Source organism: Staurois parvus, unplaced genomic scaffold, assembly GCF_062004578.1.
Source record: "Staurois parvus isolate SC_StPar_1 unplaced genomic scaffold, SC_StPar_1.0 ptg000449l, whole genome shotgun sequence".
NCBI classification, from domain to species: domain Eukaryota; kingdom Metazoa; phylum Chordata; class Amphibia; order Anura; family Ranidae; genus Staurois; species Staurois parvus.
This window is the reverse complement of record NW_028318245.1, coordinates 5,689,044-5,707,970: the sequence shown is the minus strand read 5'-3', so window position 1 is coordinate 5,707,970 and position 18,927 is coordinate 5,689,044. Positions and strand designations below refer to the sequence as shown.

The following is an 18,927-nucleotide window of genomic DNA, read 5'->3' as shown; positions in this document are numbered from 1 at the left end:
AATATAAGAAGGTGTGTATGGGTCACAGTGGAGAAACTCAACTGGTCCTTTAAAAAAGCGGGATTCAGTCTTTGCAGGACTGAGATTGAGCTCTGCAGTAACTTTTGCAGCCGTTGTTTTCTTATTCCGAGTCACGATCCTGCGCAACGTCCTGTTGCCTCTTTTGGTCAGATGACCGTGTGGACCGCGCTTATGCTCATCAGACGTTTTCACGGAAATTGTATACACCGTCATAAACTTTGATACTGGACCTCGGGACACAGCAAATAAATTGGCAACTTCAGTCACAGATGAGCCAGTTAAGCGGCACCAACAATTTGCCCTCTTTGAAGCTCAGTAAGCTCTGACATGACTAGCAGTGAATGAGGAAAGTAAGGCTTCCCACCTGTTGGCTAGGTGTCTCATCACACAGCGGAAGACAAAGAATGTTACATCACTTCCACTTTCACCAGGTAATATGTTGTCACTTTCACACCTGCAAATCATGTGTTTCCATTTTTTTTGTCCAACCCCTGTATATTATTCTTCTCTATATTTGGGGTTTATTACTCACTGGTGGTATTCTGTACAGTTGTGTTTTCCTCGTTACATGGCACTTCTCCCATTGGATACGTCTCCTCCTCCCTTTCAGCTTCAACTTTAACATCCTAAATTAGAATAGAAATGTCTGGTTTTACAAACGAAAGGATGATGTAGCTTATAACACACAAAACAGCCTCCCTTCAGGTTGACAAAGTATGTTTCTATTCAGAGTTCAAGACTCATATCTCCACCTACCTGATGATGGTGGGGGATGGTGTGATCTTCCTGTGTGGAATCCCGGGAATACAGGGGACAGGGACATCTCTCTGGTGGGTTCCCATTACTGGATCCATCTACCAGATGATGGTGAGGGGTGGTGTGACCTTCCTGTGTGGAATCCCGAGAATACAGAGGACGGGGACATCTCTCTGGTGGGATCCCATTACTGGATCCATCTACCCGATGATGGTAAGGGACGGTGTGACCTTCCTGTGTGGAATCCCGGGAAAACAGAGGATGGGGATATCTCTCTCGTGGGTTCCCATTACTGGATCCATCTACCTGATGATGATGGGGGATGGTGTGACCATCCTGTGTGGAATCCCGGGAATACAGAGGACGGGGACATCTCTCTGGTGGGTTCCCATTACCGGATCCATCTGTAGGAAACACACACTGACTGAAACCATTGTTTCTATTTTTTTATCAGATGATGGGGGATATAGGTGGACCCTCCGTACTGCTCTCTCCATTACAATAAAGTCTCCTCTTACCCGGTGATGTGAGGGGCAGCTGATTGTCCATCATGACGACTTTGTAGAGATCCTTGTGTCCTTCTAAATACTCCCACTCCTCCATGGAGAAATAGACAGTGACATCCTGACACCTTATAGGAACCTGACACACAATTAAAGACTTTAGTAAGGCAATGTGAATGGGGAGAGGAGACCTTCTCCTTACTCCCGAGATTTCAGTGCTCTCATCTTGCCCCAGCAGACCAGGTCCAGAGCAGAGACCCAAGCTTTGCTCTCTCGGTACACAGCTGGCAATCAATGCTTCTGACCCCAACCCTCCATCCCATACAGCTCTTTCCCTGCTTGGCTATTAGGGGTGACACTGGTTGCACAGTCTTTGCAAACTTCCCCTGTCCTGTCCATGGAAGGCAGGCAATGTGTCTTTTCCGGTATGATTGCCAGATTTGAACCTGTGCTGACACTAAGCTTTGCTATGTATTTATAGAAAACAGCTGGGCAGAGGACATCTGGTCCACCCCAATGTTCTCCGTGAGTACTTCCTAGAAGCTGTGGTTTTATCATTGTTCTGTGCCATTAAGGACTGCTGGGACTTGTATATCCATATGGACTCCTGGCTGCTGTTTTGAACTGGTGCTCAAGGCATTGTATGGGATGGATGCTGGCATTGGATTGTTGAGTGGTACTCCCAAACCTCCGTTGAATGCTGAACTGTGCCCTCTGCTTGTCATTCCTATCTCTCCCACCCTGTTCCCTCCTGCCATATTATGTTCTGTAACCCTGTCATTGGGAAGATCGAAGAAACCAGGGGAAGAAGAAGACCGACTACTAAGTGGTTGGACACATTGACTACAGCTGTGGGGATGACATTGGAGGACCTCACAAGACTAGCACAAAGCAGATTTCTTTTAAGAGCTCTTCATCAGGTCGCTAGGACTCGGACTCGAGTTGATGGCACTTAATAATAATAAACCCTCTCATTAATACCACCTGTACACTCACAGTATGTGCTGGTACAATGGTGGGCTTTAACTCCTAACTGCGACGTACACTCACTGGCCACCTTATTAGGTCCACCTTGCTAGTGCCAAGAAAATCTCCCCCACACTATGACACCACCAGCCTGAACCGTAGATACAAGGCAGGATGGATCCACCACACCATGACACCACCACCACCAGCCTGAACCGCTGATACAAGGCAGGATGGATCCATGCATGTTGTTTACACCAAATTCTGACCCTACCATCTGAATGTCACAGCTGAAATCCAGACTCATCAGACCAGGCAACATTTTTCCAATCTTCTGTTGTCCAATTTTGGTGATCTGGTGCGAACTGTAGCCGTTTCCTGTTCTTTGCTGACAGGAGTGGCACCCGGTGTTGTCTTCTGCTGCTATAGCTTCAAGGTTGGATGTGTTGTGCGTTCAGAGATGGTATTCTGCATACCTTGGTTGTAGCGTGCGGTTATTTGAGTTACTGTTGCCTTTCTGTCATCTGGAACCAGTCTGACCATTCTCCTCTGACCTCTGACATCAACAAGGCATTTTCCTCCACACAACTGCCGCTCACTGGATATTTTCTCTTTTTCGGAACATTCTCTGTAAACCCTAGAGATGGTTGTGCGGGAAAATCCCAGTAGATCAGCAGTTTTTGAAATACTCAGACCAGCCCATCTGGCACCAACAACCATGCCACGTTCAAAGTCACTTAAACCCCCTTTCTTCCTCATTCTGATGCTCTGTTTGAACCTCAGCAAGTTGTCTTCATCACATCTAGATGCCTAAATGCATTGAGTTGCTGCCATGTGATTGGTTGATTAGCAATTTGTGTGACCAAGCAATTGAACCGGTGCACCTAATAAAGTGGCCGGTGAGTATACCTGACATGTTCAAACAACCGATGTCGCTGTTCTGTGCTGGAAGTGCATTGTCACCAACAGCTCCCGGTCACTGGTTGGGACACGATCCCTATCATATGATTACTGACATAGCCAATCACATGACCCAGCGATATTCATTTTTAAAGGGCTGGATGAAGGCAATTAAACACCCCACCCGTTATTTCCATCATGTACAGGGGACAGTTATTTCCATCGTGTACACAATGGAAATAACTGTCCTTATTTCCATCGTGTACACGGGATGGGTTTTTCCATTGTGTACAGGGGGCGGTTATTTCCATCCTGTACAGGGGACGGTTATTTTCATTGTGTACGGGGGACGGTTATTTCCATCGTGTACAGGGGACGGTTATTTCCATCGTGTACAGGGGGCGGTTATTTCCATCATGTACAGGGGGCGGTTATTTCTATCGTGTACAGGGGACGGTTATTTCCATCGTGTACAGGGGACGGTTATTTCCATCCTGTACAGGGGACGGTTATTTCCATCATGTACAGGGGGCGGTTATTTCTATCGTGTACAGGGGACGGTTATTTCCATCGTGTACAGGGGATGGTTATTTCCATTGTGTACAGGGGACGGTTATTTTTCTCATGTACGGGGGGACTGTTATTTCCATCATCTACAGGGAGCGGTTATTTCCATTGTGTACAGGGGACTGTTATTTCCATTGTGTACAGGGGGCGGTTATTTCCATTGTGTACAGGGGACGGTTATTTTTATCATGTACAGGAGACGATTATTTTTCTCATGTACGGGAGACAGTTATTTCCATTGTACAGCAGACGGGTATTTCCATTGTACAGGGGACGGTTATTTCCATCGTGTACGAGGGACTGTTATTTCCATCATGTACGGGGGAAGGTTATTTTTCTCATGTATGGGGGAAGGTTATTTTTCTCATGTACAGGGGACGGTTATTTTTCTCATGTACGGGGGGACTGTTATTTCCATCATGTACAGGGGACAGTTACTTCCATCGTGTACAGGGGACGGTTTTTTTTATCATGTACGGGGAGACTGTTATTTCCATCGTGTACAGGGGACTGTTATTTCAATTGTGTACAGGGGACGGTTATTTCCATTGTGTACAGGGGACGGTTATTTTTATCATGTACAGGGGAAGGTTATTTTTCTTGCGTACGGGGGGCGATTATTTTTCTCGTGTACAGGGGACGGTTATTTCCATCGTGTACAGGGGACGGTTATTTTTATCGTGTACAGGGGACGGTTATTTTTCTCATGTACGGGGGAGGATTATTTTTCTCGTGTACGGGGGGTGGTTATTTCCATCGTGTACAGGGGACGGTTATTTCTATCACGTACAGGAGACGGTTATTTCCATCGTGTACAGGGGACGGTTATTTCTATCACGTACAGGAGACGGTTATTTCCATCGTGTACAGGGGACGGTTATTTTTATCATGTACAGGTGATGGTTATTTCCATTGTGTACATGGGACGGTTATTTTTATCATGTACAGGGGACAGTTATTTTTCTCGTGTACGGGGGACAGTTATTTCCATCGTGTACGGGGGACGGTTATTTCCATCGTGTACGGGGGACGGTTATTTCCATCATGTACAGTGGACAGTTATTTCCATCATGTACAGGGGACGGTTATTTTTATCATGTACAGGGCATTGTTATTTCCATTGTGTACAGGGAACGGTTATTTCCATTGTGTATATGGGACAGTTATTTCCATCGTGTACAGGGGACGGTTATTTCTATCACGTACAGGAGACGGTTATTTCCATCGTGTACAGGGGACGGTTATTTCCATCGTGTACAGGGGACGGTTATTTTTATCATGTACAGGTGATGGTTATTTCCATTGTGTACATGGGACGGTTATTTTTATCATGTACACGGGACGGTTATTTTTCTCGTGTACGGGGGACAGTTATTTCCATCGTGTACGGGGGACGGTTATTTCCATCGTGTACGGGGGACGGTTATTTCCATCGTGTACAGTGGACGGTTATTTCCATCATGTACAGGGGACGGTTATTTTTATCATTTACAGGGCATTGTTATTTCCATTGTGTACAGGGAACGGTTATTTCAATTGTGTATATGGGACAGTTATTTCCATTGTGTACAGGGGCCGGTTATTTTTCTTGTGTATGGAGTACGGTTATTTTTCTCATGTACAGGGGGCGGTTATTTTTATCGTATATGGGGGACTGTTATTTCCATCGTGTACAGGGGACGGTTATTTCCATCATGTACAGGGGACGGTTATTTCCATCGTGTAAAGGGGACGGCTATTTTTATCGTGTACGGGGTACGGTTATTTCCATCATGTACAGGGGGCGGTTATTTTTATCGTGTACAGGGTACGGTTATTTCCATCATGTACAGGGGACGGTTATTTCCATTGTGTACAGGGGACGGTTATTTTTATCGTGTACGGGGTACGGTTATTTTTCTCATGTACGGGGGACAGGTATTTTTCTCCTGTATGGGGGACAGTTATTTTTCTCCTGTACGGGGGACAGTTATTTTTCTCATGTATGAGGGACGGTTATTTTTCTCATGTACGGGGGAAGGTTATTTTTCTCATGTACGGGGGACGGTTATTTCCATTGTGTATATGGGACAGTTATTTCCATTGTGTACAGGGGTCGATTATTTGCATCTTGTACGGGGGACGGTTATTTTTTTCCTGTACGGGGGACGGTTATTTTTCTCCTGTACGGGGGACGGTTATTTTTCTCCTGTACGGGGGACGGTTATTTTTCTCATGTACGGGGGGACTGTTATTTCCACCATGTACAGGGGACAGTTATTTCCATCGTGTACAGGGGGCGTTTTTTTTTTATCATGTACGGGGGGACGGTTATTTCCATCGTGTACAGGGGACTGTTATTTCCCTCGTGTACAGGGGACGGTTATTTCCATTGTGTACAGGGGACGGTTATTTTTATTGTGTACAGGGGAAGGTTATTTTTCTCGCGTACGGGGGGCGATTATTTTTCTCGTGTACGGGGGATGGTTATTTCCATTGTGTACGGGGGATGGTTATTTCCATCGTATACAGGGGACGGTTATTTCCATCGTGTACAGGGGACGGTTATTTTTATCACGTACAGGGGAAGGTTATTTTTCTCACGTACGGGGGACGATTATTTTTCTCATATACGGGGGACGGTTATTTCCATCGTGTACGGGGGATGGTTATTTCCATCGTATACAGGGGACGGTTATTTCCATCGTGTACAGGGGACGGTTATTTTTATCATGTACAGGGGACGGTTATTTTTCTCGTGTACGGGGGACGATTATTTTTCTCATGTACAGGGGGCGGTTATTTCCATCGTGTACGGGGGACGGTTATTTCTATCGCGTACAGGGGACGGTTATTTCCATCGTGTACAGGGGACGGTTATTTTTATCATGTACAGGGGGACAGTTATTTTTTATTGTGTACTGGGGAAGGTTCTGAACCCTCACTTGTCTAATAGCAGACACCTTCTACGGACATCAGTGTCCCCCCACCCCACTCCCCCAAATCTAACCCATGCACTGACTTTTTAAAAGTCACTATTAGCATCTAGCTAGGTACGCCCCCCTGACAACCACATGACAGCGCTGAGGCATCATGATTGGCCATTTAAGGTGGAGGCGTGTCTATGAGGGCAGTGATGACAGACACCAGGAACCATGGAAACAAGAAGCTGTTACCGTGACCCTGAATTGCATTAATAAATTATTTAGATAATGACACACTTCATGGACTCCTCCCCTAATCATTCTTACCCCGCCCCCTGCCCAGCTCTGTGACACCCTCTGACATGACAATGAACATTACCTGCTGCCAGGACCAGCCATGTCCGCCCTGCACACAGCCCACTTCCGGCTTCTCAATGGGCACTTCCGGTGCGTGCGTTCCAGCCGGATCAGGACGGGACTTCCGGGTTCTGCGTTCCAGCATCTGAAGGATGGGAGGTGCTTCCGTGACGCAGTGCGGCTGCTGTGATGAAAATAGCGGGCTTTTCTGAGAGGAGTGTGTGGTGGAGAGAGAGGATCGAACGTTCATTTCACTCTTTTGCCTGGAAATCCTGCCACAGCCATCCCATCAAACATGGCCCTATAATGACCCTCAGTGCTTCCAACCCCCTTAACTGCCCCCCCAACTCCTCTCAGTCTCCTTAAATTCCACTCAGTGCCTCCAATTCCCCTCCATTATCCATGTCCCCAATTCCCCTCAATGCCCCCATTATCCATGTCCCCAATTCCCCTCAATCCCCCCATTATCCATGTTCCCATTCACCTCAGTGCCCCCCATTATTTATGTCCCCAATGCCCCCCATTATCCATGTTCCCATCCCCCTCAGTGCCCCCCATTATCCATGTCCCCATTCACCTCAGTGCCCCCCTTTATCCATGTCCCCAATTCCCCTCAATGCCCCCCATTATCCATGTCCCCATTCACCTCAGTGCCCCCCATTATCCATGTCCCCAATTCCCCTCAATGCCCCCCCATTATCCAAGTTCCCATCCCCCTCAGTGCCCCCCATTATCCATGTCCCCAATTCCTCTCAATGCCCCCGTTATCCATGTCCCCAATTCCCCTCATTGCCCCCCATTATCCATGTTCCCATCCCCCTCAGTGCCCCCCATTATCCATGTCCCCAATTCCCTTCACCCCCCTTTATTCATGTCCCCAATTCCCCTCAGTGCCCTCTGTTATGCATGTCCCTATTCCCCTCAGTGCCCCCCATTCATGTCCCCAATTCCCCTCAGTGCCCCCCATTATCCATGTCCCCAATTCCCCTCAGTGCACCCCAATATCATCTACACCTCAGTTATCCTTAGGGACCTCCAGTTCCTCTAAGTGTCCCCGAATTCCCCTTAGTGTCACCCCAATACCTCTCAAACAATGCCTCCCAGTTCCCCTAAGTGCTCCCTATTATTATTATTATACAGTATTTATATAGCACCAAACAGGTTTGCTCAGCACTGTACATTATAGTGGGAGACAGTACATGAGACAATACAGCAGCAAACAATACACGAGGGGTTCAAGGGCCCTGCTCTTTCGAGCTTACAATCTAGGAGGGAGGGGATAGTGGCACAGGAGGAAGTGGATGTGGGGGATGGAGTGGAGAAGATCGGCAGTTAGGTGAGGGTGGGGTAGGCTTCCCTGAAGAGATGGGTTTTCAGGGTGCGCCTAAAGGTGAGGAGGGAAGGTGACAGTCTGATGGATTGGGGTAGTGAGTTCCAGAGGATGGGGGAGGTCCTGGAGAAGTCCTGCAGTTGGGCATGGGAGGTGGAGACCACGGAGCTAGAAAGTAGGAGGTCTTGTGAGGAGCGAAGATTACGGGTTGGGTGGTATTTGGGTATCAGGTCGGTGAGGTAGTTTGGGGCAACGTTATGAATGGCTTTGTATGTCAGTGTTAGTAGTTTGAATTTGATGCGTTGGGCAATCGGGAGCCAATGGAGGGAATGACAGAGGGGGGTGGCAGAAGAGGAGCGGTTGGTAAGGTGGATGAGTCTGGCCGCTGAATTCAGGATAGACTGAAGCGGGGATAGTCTGTGATGAGGTAGGCCGGTGAGAAGGGAGTTGCAGTAGTCCAGGCGTGAGATAGTAAGGGAGTTGTTTAGTAGTGTCTGGGGTTAGGAACGTACGTATTTTGGAGATGTTGCGGAGGTGGAGCCTGCATGAGCTTGTTAACGATTGGACATGGGGTTGGAAGGACAGGTTTGAATCTAGAGTGACACCTAGGACTTTGGCTTGCGGGGTGGGACAGATGGTGGCGTTGTTGGTTGTGATGGAGAGGGTGGGGGGGCGCGGGCTGGGGGGAAAATTAGGAGCTCGGTTTTGGAAAGGTTCAGTTTGAGGAAGTGGAGCAACATCCAATCTGATATGTCGTTCAGCAGGTGGGTAATACGGGTGGAGACTAAAGGGGTGAGTTGAGGGGTGGAGAGGTAAATTTGCGTGTCATCGGCGTAGAGGTGATAGTTGAAGCCGTGGGAGTGTATCAGTTTGCCAACGGAGTTGGTGTAGACGGAGAAGAGAATGGGCCTGAGGACAGAGCCTTCGGGGACCCCAACAGAGAGGGGGAGGTGGTAGCATTAGGTAACGCTGAAGGAGCGTTGGGAGGTATAGGAGGAGAGCCAGGAGAGAACAGAATCTCTGATGCCGAGGGAGTGTAGTTTATCAAGGAGGAGGGGGTGGTCAACTGTGTCGAAGGCCATGGAGACGTCAAGGAGAAGGAGGACTGAGTAGTGGCCATTAGCTTTGGCGGTTAGCAGGTCATTAGTGATTTTGAGTAGGGCGGTTTCGGTGGAGTGTAGGGGACGGAAGCCAGACTGTAGTGGATCGAGGAGGTTGTTGTCAGTGAGGTGGGTGCTTAGGTGATTGTAGACTAAGCGCTCAAGGAGCTTGGAAGCGAATGGCAGCAGGGAGATGGGTCTAAGGTTGTTCAGGTCAGTGGGGTCCAGGGAGGGTTTTTTGAGTATGGGGGTGATGTGCGCGTGCTTTAGGGGGGAGGGGAATGCGCCAGTAGAGAGGGAGAGATTGAAGATGTGGGTGAGGGAGTGTAGGATGGAGGGAGAGGGTGCCCGGAGGTGTTGTCTGGGGACAGGGTCAAGGGGGCAAGTGGTAAGGTGGGCTTCTGAGAAGACCTTGGTGACCTCCTCAGTGATGACAAGGCTGAAGGAGCGGAGTGTTTGGGAGGTTATATTGTGCAGGATGTTAAGTGTGGTGGGGGGCAGGGCGGTTGCGAGGTCAGAGGAGGGGAGAGTTGGAGGGGTTATGGTGGGAGGGAGGCTAGGTGGGGAGGTAGGTGAAGCATTGGCAATGTTCTTGCAGATTGCGTCAATCTTATTTTGGAAGTGAATGGCAATCTTGTGGGAGGTGAGTGAGGTACTGGGTGGGGGGGGGAGAGTAGGGAGTTGAAGGTGGAGAAGAGCCAGCGAGGACAGGAGGAGAGGGTGTTGATGAGGGTTACGAAGTAGGCTTGTTTGGCGGCGTGGAGGGAGGAGGTGTAGGTGAGGAAGGAAGATTTGTAGAGGGAGAATGCTCGGGGGGGAATTGGTTTTGCGCCATAATCGTTCCAGTGCACGAAAGTGTCGTTTAAGATTTTTAGTGTGGTCGTTCTGCCAGGGTTGAAGCGGTCGGGGTTTAATGCTACGTGTGGTTAGGGGTGCTAAGGAGTCTAGGGCAGCTGATAGCGTGTTGTTGTATGCAGCAGTAGCCAGGTCAGGGCATGACAGTGGAAGGATACTGTCGTACAGACAGTCAGCTGCAGAGTGGAGAGGGGTTGGGTTCAGGTTGCGGAGGTTACGGCTGGTGAAGGTTTGGGGGGGGGGAGTTAGAGGACGGGGAGACGGAGAACGTAATGGGAGAGTGGAGTATCAGGAGGAGGTGGTGAGAACCGTAGTGGGGAGAGGGAAGTAGTGAGGGTCCGATGTAAAGTTGTTTTGGGGGGGTAGGGGCGTAGAGGGAGGAGATTTTGTGAATGGAGGAGAGGAGTACGAGGAGGAGGAGTACAGGTGGCATATAAAGAGGGTGAGTAGTTGGGAGGTGAAAAGTTTTACATCAGGGCGTACAGATGCGCAGAGTCTATCGCGCAGTGGCGGAGGAGTTCATCAGTGAGAGGGGAGGGAAAGTGGTGGGCAGCTGGGCCTGCTGTTGGCTAGTCACGGCAGTCTGTGTGTGCTGTAGGCCAGCGTCTGGAGGTGATGTAGGGCACGGCGTCTGCAGGTGCTGTAGGGCACGGCGTCTGGAGGTGATGTAGGGCACGGCGTCTGCAGGTGCTGTAGGGCACGGCGTCTGGAGGTGCTGTAGGGCACGGCGTCTGGAGGTGCTGTGGGGTACGGCGTCTGGAGGTGCTGTGGGGTACGGCGTCTGGACGTGCTGTAGGGCACGGCGTCTGGAGGTGCTGTAGGGCACGGCGTCTGGAGGTGCTGTAGGGTGCGGCGTCTGGAGGTGCTGTGGGGCGCGGCGTCTGGAGGTGTTGTAAGGCCCGGCATTTGGAGGTGCTGTAGGGCCCGGCGTCTGGAGACCGACGTCTATAGGTGTCAGGAATGGACTTGCCAATAGTGGTGGGACTCACCTGCCTTGTGGGCTGCAGTACCAGGGCTGGCCAGCGGGTGCTCTCAACAACCAGAGGTTCACTTCAGCAATTAGCCATCACCTGGGGCTGATTGCAGGTGTATTTAAGGGATGGCCAGACCTGCAGTCTGTGCCTTGGTGTGTGTTTTTCCATGGGCCCCTGTACCTTGTTACCTGCATTCCTGTTCCTGCCTGACTTGTTGCTGACCCTGCTTGATCCTGACCTCTGCTGACTTCTCCTGTTTGATCCCTGGCTTGTGACCCTGACCATTCTCTCCGCCTGCTCCTCCTGTACCTACCTGCCCGATAGTTATCCACCCGGCCTGCCTGACTACGTTGTGCTCTATATGTGTATGTACCTGTGTATCTTTATCAGTTTAGGTTTGGGTTTGTTTCACCTTGTTGTATGTATTTGTGTTAGCTTGGGGTTTGGTGCACTGCGTTTATATTTGTATTGTTAGTCTTAATAAATTGTCTTATTTATACCATATCTGAAGCTTGCGTTTCCCTGTGTCAGTCCAAACACTTCTGGTCACACCCGCATCCCTGACAATAGGTTAGGCGTCGGTAGGTGCAGTAGGGAACGGCGTCCATGGGTATTGTCGGCCGGCGCTTGAAGGTTCTGTGGGCCGGCGCTTGTAGGTGCTGTCGGCCAGCGCTTCTGGGTGCTATAGGGTCCGGCGTCAGTGGGAGCGGTAGGGTCCGGCGCCTGTGGGTGCTGTAAGCCGCGTGGCAGGCTCGCGTGATGGGGCTTGGGGCTGCGTGGTGGCGGGGCACAGGGGGCGGCTGTGTGGCACACGGTGAGGAGCAGGGGAGCCGTTCTGGTGGTGGCGGCTTATCCGTTCTGGTGGTGGTGGCCGTGCGGGTGGTGGTGCTGTCGTGCAGACCGCGGCTGCCTAGGTGGTGGTGCTGCTGCCGTGCGGGTTTCCCCAGGTGGTCCTTGGAGCCTTTTGCGTCGTTGGTTGCTGTCTGCCTGCGGTGGTCTCAGGAGCGTTGCTTGGCTGCTGCTGCTGTCTGCCTGCTATTATTCTTAGTTCCCCCAATTCTTCTCAGTGTCCCTCATTATCCTCTGTACCCCAGTTTTCCTTAGGGACCTCCAATTCTTGTAAGTGTCCCCAAATTCCTAGAAGTGTCCTCCATTATCCATGCCCCTCACTGTCACCCCAACCCCCCCAGTGTTCCCTCAATCCCTCTCAAACAGTGCCTCCCAGTTCCCCTCAGCGTCCCCTATTATCCTTAGTGACCCCTGATTTCTCCCAGTGTCCCCCATTACATTCTATGCCCTCAATTCCCAACCGTGTCCCCCAGTGCCCCCCGATCCTCAGTGACCCCAAGTTTCCCTCAGTTTCACCCCAATCCTTCTCAAACAACACCCTCTAATTACCCTCAGTACCACCAACCCCCTTTACTGCCCCCCCAATTCCCCTCAGTTTCCCAAAATTCTACTCAGTGCCTCAAGTTCCCCTCAGTGTCCCCCATTATCCTCTATGCCCCCTGATTTCTCAATGTCTCCCTAATTCCTTTCTGTGCCCCCCATTACTATCTGTGCCACCAATTCCCCTGCATGCACCTCAATTGCCCCCAGTGCCCCCCATTCCTTTCAGTGTCATCCCAACCCCCTCAGATTTTCCCCAGTCCCTCTCAAACAACACCCCTTAATTACCCTCAGTGCACCAACCCCCTTAACTGCCCCCCTATTCCCCTCAGTGTCACAAAATTCCACTCAGTGCCTCCAATTCCCCTCGGTGTCCCTCATTATCCTCTGTGCCCCCTGATTTCTCTGTGTCCCTAATTCCTCTCAGTGCCCCCCCATTACCATCTATGCCACCAGTTCCCCTGCACGCACCAATCCTTCTCAAACAACCCCTATTTACCCTGCTACCTGTGCCATCAACCCCTTTAACTGGCCCCCAAATTCCCCCTGATTTCTCTATGTGTCCCAAATTTCTCTCAGTGCCCCCCATTACCATCTATGCCAGCAATTCCGCTGAGGCCCTCAGTTTCTCTCAGTGTCCCCCAATCCATTCAGTGACCCCATTCCACTCAGTGTCACCACATCCCCCTCAGTGTTCCCCCAATCCCTATCAAACAACACCCCCTAATTACCCTTGGTGCCACCAACGCCCTTTACTGCCCCCTAATTCCCCTCAGTGTCCCAAAATTCCACTCAGTGCCTCTAATTCCCCTTAGTGTCCCCCACTATCCTCTGTGCCCCATAATTTCTCTATTTGTCCATAATTCCCTTCAGGACCCCCAGTGCCCCCCAATCCTTTTGGTGACCCCAGTTTCCCTCAGTGTCACTCCAACACCCTAAGTGTTCCACCAATCTTTCTCAAACAAAACCCTTAGTTATCCTACCGCCTGTGCCACCATTCTCCTTAACTGCCCCCCCCCCCTCCAAATCCCCTCAATGTCCCCAAATTCCACTCAGTGCCTTCAATTTTCCTCAATGTCCCCATTATCCTCTGTGTCCCCTGATTTTTCTATGTGTCCCTAATTACTCTCAGTGTCCCCCATTACTATCTATGCCACTGAGTACCCTCAGTTCCCTTAAATGTTACCAATTCCCCTCAGTGCCCCCCAATCTTTTTTAGTGCCCCCCCAATTCTCTCTAGGTGCCAACCCAACCCCCTTAAAATTCCCTAATCCTTCTCAAAAAGCTCCTGCTAATTACCCTTAGTGACCCCCAATCCTCTTAATTTCCCCCCCAATTCCCATATGTGCCCGAATTTCTCCTCAGCATTCCCCAATTCCCCTTAGTATCACCCAATCTCATTCAGTATCCCACTTTACCTTCCATGCTCCCAGTATCCCTCAGTGTCCTCTATTACTGTCCATGTGCCCAATTCTCAGGGTCCCCATTACCCTCAGTCCCCCCCCATATCTCCTCAGCACTTCCAATTCCAATCCTTCTCATTGCACCCTGATTTATCTTAGTATGCCTTCAATCTCCCTCAGTGTCAACCATTCTGCCAAGTCCTAATTCCACTTAGTGCCCCCCATTACCATCAGTGCCTCCAATTCCCTCAAGTGCTCTGCATTTCCACTCAGTATCCTTTGATCGGTGCCCTCCAGATTTACTCATTTGTCTCTCACCTCAGCAAACATGGTAACTGTTTCTCCCAAACACATCCATGAACAACTGACATCACATTCAGAAACCTGCACAGAGCTTAGGGTTAAATGACCGCCATCCTCCAAAACAGGGAAGGGGAGGGGATGTAAAGTTAAGCTGAACTGCAGCTTTTCCCATGACAGTGCTTGATGTGGCACACACACCTAGCAAGGGGATCATCAGTGCCTCTGGAACAAAAGCAGGTAAGACTCTGCAATGAGGTTTGCTGTAATCCTTGAAATGTACATACATGACTTTAGGTGTTATCATCAAATAATGGACTTGGCGTTAACCAATCACATTCACAGTCAGGTTCTCTAGTATTCGTTGTCCATACACACCAGATCTCAATAGAATGATTAAAGTGCAGTAACATAAGGCTGTTCTGGTAAGCACAGTGTGATGACGCTCATTTGGTAGATTAAGAAAGCAGTTAGGGATCTGAACCAGGTGCCCTCTGCAGATGCCACCACTTTGAATTTTAGGTCGCACTGGTTCACATGGTCAGCAGATGTGTTGATATCTACAGCACTTACAGTTAAGAAGAAACCTTCATAGATAAGTTCATGTGTCTCTTCTTTCCCCGACTGACCACGTCTACAAAGATAGAGTAGCAGCAAATGACTAGTATGTGGTAGAGGGACACAATGCCTGAAGTGGGGTCTCGGAATCTTCAGAGATCCAACAAAGTCCCCCAGCAGCCACAGGACTGGTATGTGGTAGAAGGTCACAATGTCTGAATGGGGCCTTGGAATCTCCAGAGCTCCAACAAAGACCTTCAGCAGCCATAGGACTGGTATGTGGTAGAAGGACACAATTACTGAAGTGGAGTCTCGGAATCTTCAGAGATAGAGCAGAGTCATTCAGCAGCCACAGGACTGGTATGTGGTAGAAGGACACAATTACTGAAGTGGAGTCTCGGAATCTTCAGAGATAGAGCAGAGTCGTTCAGCAGCCACAGGACTGGTATGTGGTTGAAGGACACAATGAAGTGGAGTCTTGAAATCTTCAGAGATAGAGCAATAGAGCAGAGTCGTTCAGCAGCCACAGGACTGGTATGTGGTTGAAGGACACAATGACTGAAGTGGAGTCTCGAAATCTTCAGAGATAGAGCAGAGTCATTCAGCAGCCACAGGACTGGTATGTGGTTGAAGGATACAGTGACTGGAGTGGAGTTTAAGAGTCTGTAGAGATCCTTCAAAGTCCTTCAGCAGCCACAGGGCTGGTACGTGGAAGAAGGACACAATGACTGAAGTGGAGTTTCAAGAGATCCATCAAAGTCCTTCAAAAGTACAAGACCAGCATGTGATACAAGGGCACGGGTAGTTTGAAGTTCTAATTTAAGCAAAATATTTTCAGAATTCCTGAAGACTAGATGAATGCCTGTGACATTCGTCCAATTATTTTTTTATACCTAGACCCCTTAGTCTCGTGAGGGAAACAGAGCAAAGGCAAGGGTGAACTTCCTGCCCAGGGTGGCCCCATAACCTAAACTTTGTGTAGTACAAATCCTTCTTCCACACAGCTCTGTGCAGCTCATACTACCTACCTCAATGTCATCAAATACCTCTATTACATCTGATGCAAATCCAGAGTCAGTATTTATTTTATTCATTCGTATAGTTCTGACACACCAAGCTGCTTCATTCTTTGCACCAGAGGAGCTTACCACGGTCACATACTATTAGTATTATACAGTTATACAGCTCCAGCATATTCTGTAGCGCTGTATAAAGAACACTTAGGCAGTCCCATCAGTCTCTGTATCAGAAGAGCTTGCACTCTAATGCCCCTCCACAGTCACACACTATTATTATTATACATTTATATAGCTCTGATATATACCACAGTGCTGTACAGAAATCACTATTTCACATCATTCCAGGAACCAGAGGACACCCCACCACAGTTATGTACAATGCATTCCCCCTGGGGCCAGTGTAGGAAATAACAGCGATATAGAAAAAGAGGGGAAGGAGACCCATATAGATAACGGTCTCTACCTTGTCACTGGGCTTTACTGATACCACCTCCCTTATTATAGAGACACTGAAAAACTCAAAAACCCTAACCAGAATAGCTACTGGGACCTTTTAGGTACCATACCAACAAAAAATCAAACAAATATAAAAAGTAATAACGTGTACAATATTAAAATACATAATTGTATTTCAAAAACTGAGCTTAAATATGCTCTCTAGAACATATGCCATTACTTATTGTAACATAGAGCAAATAAGGAGAATGTAATGTATAGAACTCTTTGATATATATATGACTGACACGTTTCACAGGTCAAAGCCTGCTTCCACAGAGAGAACTGGAATATATCTCTGTTTATTTCAAAATTCACGACATAACCACAGTCGCAGAGATGGAGAACCATAGTCACCTATTTGCGGGGAGGACCAATTCATTTAACAGATTTAAAAATATGTGCTATATGGACACAAATAAAACCCATCCATAAAAAGTAGTCCTCAGACTCCAAGACTCAATTCTAATGGGGTTCCCACAAAAGGCCAATATGATTGGTACTTACAGTATAATATATCATGGAGCCAAGCAATAACATGTGAACCAACCAGTATGCTTTTAGGTTGTGAGTGTAGACTGGATCACTTTAAGGAAACCCCTAACACAGGGGTAGACAACCTGCGGCTCTCCAGCTGTTGCAGGACTACAAGTTCCATCATGCCTCTGCAAGTCATAGCTGTAACTGTCAGTTTTGTAATGTTGCAATGCCTCATGGGAAATGTAGTTCCACAACAGCTAGAGAGCCGCAGGTTGCCTACCCCTACTCTAACAGAAAGGGCAGGAACAAACTCCATGCAGACTCAGGTACCCAGTACACAGCTCAGCCATTGTGTTGACGTTGCTGCCTAATATTTTACAAAAGTATCAAATGTCCATAGAAATTTTTTTTTATAATTCTTTTATTTGTACATTTTTCTGGTTAGGTAGCCAAAAACCATACAATATAAGGTACACAGAAGCTACTAAACACATGGCAATAAAATGAGCCAAGTATAACAAATAGACAAGTAAATGAGTAGCATTATGGTGTAAACCAAAATAGGTAACAACATAATAAATCATAATAAAGCAAGCAGTTACGTGGACACAGTACGGCCCCGGAGTGGCTAAGAAGGCAAAGGTCTAATCACAAGCAACTAGCCATGTGGGCAGCACAGTGGCTAAATGGTTAGTACTTCCGCCTGGCAGCACTGGGTGTCGGTTCAAATCCCAACCACAGCACCACCTGCCTGGAGTTTGCATGTTCTCCCTGTGTCTGTGTGGGTTTCCTCTGGGTACTCCAGTTTCCTCTCACACTCCAAAGACATGCTGTTAGGTTAATTGGATCCTGTCTAAATTGTCCCTGGTATGTGTATGTATGAATGTGAGTTAGGGACCTTAGATTGTACAACCCTGAAGAGTTAGGGACTGAAGTGAATGTACAATATATATATATATATATATATATATATATATATATATATATATATATAAAAGTGCTGTGTAAATTGACAGTGCTATGTAAGTACCTGAAATAAATAAAATAAATATGGGAAACCAAGGCATCCTGAAATCTCAGAAAATGGGACAGGAGGTCCCACAGAGAGATCTCAGGTAGCAGACAGAGAAGCATTTCTGATATAGAAGTCCCTGCAGATTGAGAAACCAGCGAGGAAGACTATGGATACACAGGGGAGTCAGAATAGGAAGAAGAACAGGGTGTGGAAAAAAGGAAACAGAAGAAAAAGGAAACTGAGAAAAATAAAGAAAAAGAAACAAAAGAGAGGAGTAACAAGGAAATGAAAACCGAGACGGGAGAAATCCGGACAAGAAACCGGAACACAGAAAAGAAAAATATGAAATCCAGAAGAGACCAACAGAGGAAGGAACAGCAGAATAGAGTGGGTCGGCTCTCCCATCCGGCGGCCACGGAGAACCAAACAAAACAGGCCTGGAGATTAGAATCAGTATAGCCAAAGTATTGCCACGGTCTCCAGGTGTCTCAAAACATTTCACCCCTATCATACAAAGAAGCTGTGAGGTCCTCCATGTCTCGCAGCTCATTGACTTTAGTAAACCAAAGGGACCTCGTAGGTGGGTGCACAGACCTCCAACACAAGGGAATGCAAGCTTTAGCCACGTCTCATAGAAATGTTAAAAGTCCAAATGTTTTCAAATATCCCATAAAAACGTTCAATGTGATGAGGTTTTGGGAGAGACAACGGTCTGCGTGTTGCCTGGTTTATTCCTCCAGAACCTGAAAATAAAAAGATGTATTCGTCATTTTTTTCCCCTTTACTATAAAGACACCCTTCTCACATATTTCATATCAGGGGAGTAATGGGAATCACCAGGGAAAATCTCACTATATTATTTCTCCCGCACAGCTCCTGTGCAGTATTTGCCCAGGTGGCCAGCAGAGGTGACCAGCTCCTACATCTGTTGATATATACACACATCACCAATCAGTCAGCGAATAACTTCATGACCTCCCACCCAATATTGAGTAAGTTACCCTTTTCTTACCTAAACATTACTGACACATCAAGG

General features: G+C 48.2%; 2 protein-coding genes across 4 annotated transcripts in view; both read right to left on the bottom strand.

Moving 5' to 3' along the window:
* The window catches only part of LOC149453441 (uncharacterized), a 283,142-nt gene that overhangs the window by 15,828 nt on the left and 248,387 nt on the right, over nucleotides 1-18,927 (bottom strand). Inside the window, exons 1-4 of one of the 3 annotated variants that reach the window (XM_089688376.1) lie at nucleotides 6,996-7,038; nucleotides 1,296-1,419; nucleotides 778-1,181; nucleotides 554-647 (exon numbers count right to left, since the gene is read on the bottom strand). In XM_089688376.1, coding sequence (XP_089544502.1) covers nucleotides 554-647; nucleotides 778-1,181; nucleotides 1,296-1,380 — 583 coding nt within the window. In that variant the 5' untranslated portion in view covers nucleotides 1,381-1,419; nucleotides 6,996-7,038. Of the gene's footprint in view, nucleotides 1-553; nucleotides 648-777; nucleotides 1,182-1,295; nucleotides 1,420-6,995; nucleotides 7,039-18,927 lie in introns of those variants that run through there. The other 2 variants (XM_089688375.1, XM_089688377.1) reach the window with 2 other exon arrangements.
* The window catches only part of LOC149453451 (NACHT, LRR and PYD domains-containing protein 3-like), a 34,527-nt gene continuing 31,543 nt past the window's right edge, over nucleotides 15,944-18,927 (bottom strand). The window contains exon 13 of the mRNA XM_089688199.1: nucleotides 15,944-18,634. Coding sequence (XP_089544325.1) covers nucleotides 18,571-18,634 — 64 coding nt within the window. The 3' untranslated portion in view covers nucleotides 15,944-18,570. The remainder of the gene's footprint in view (nucleotides 18,635-18,927) is intronic.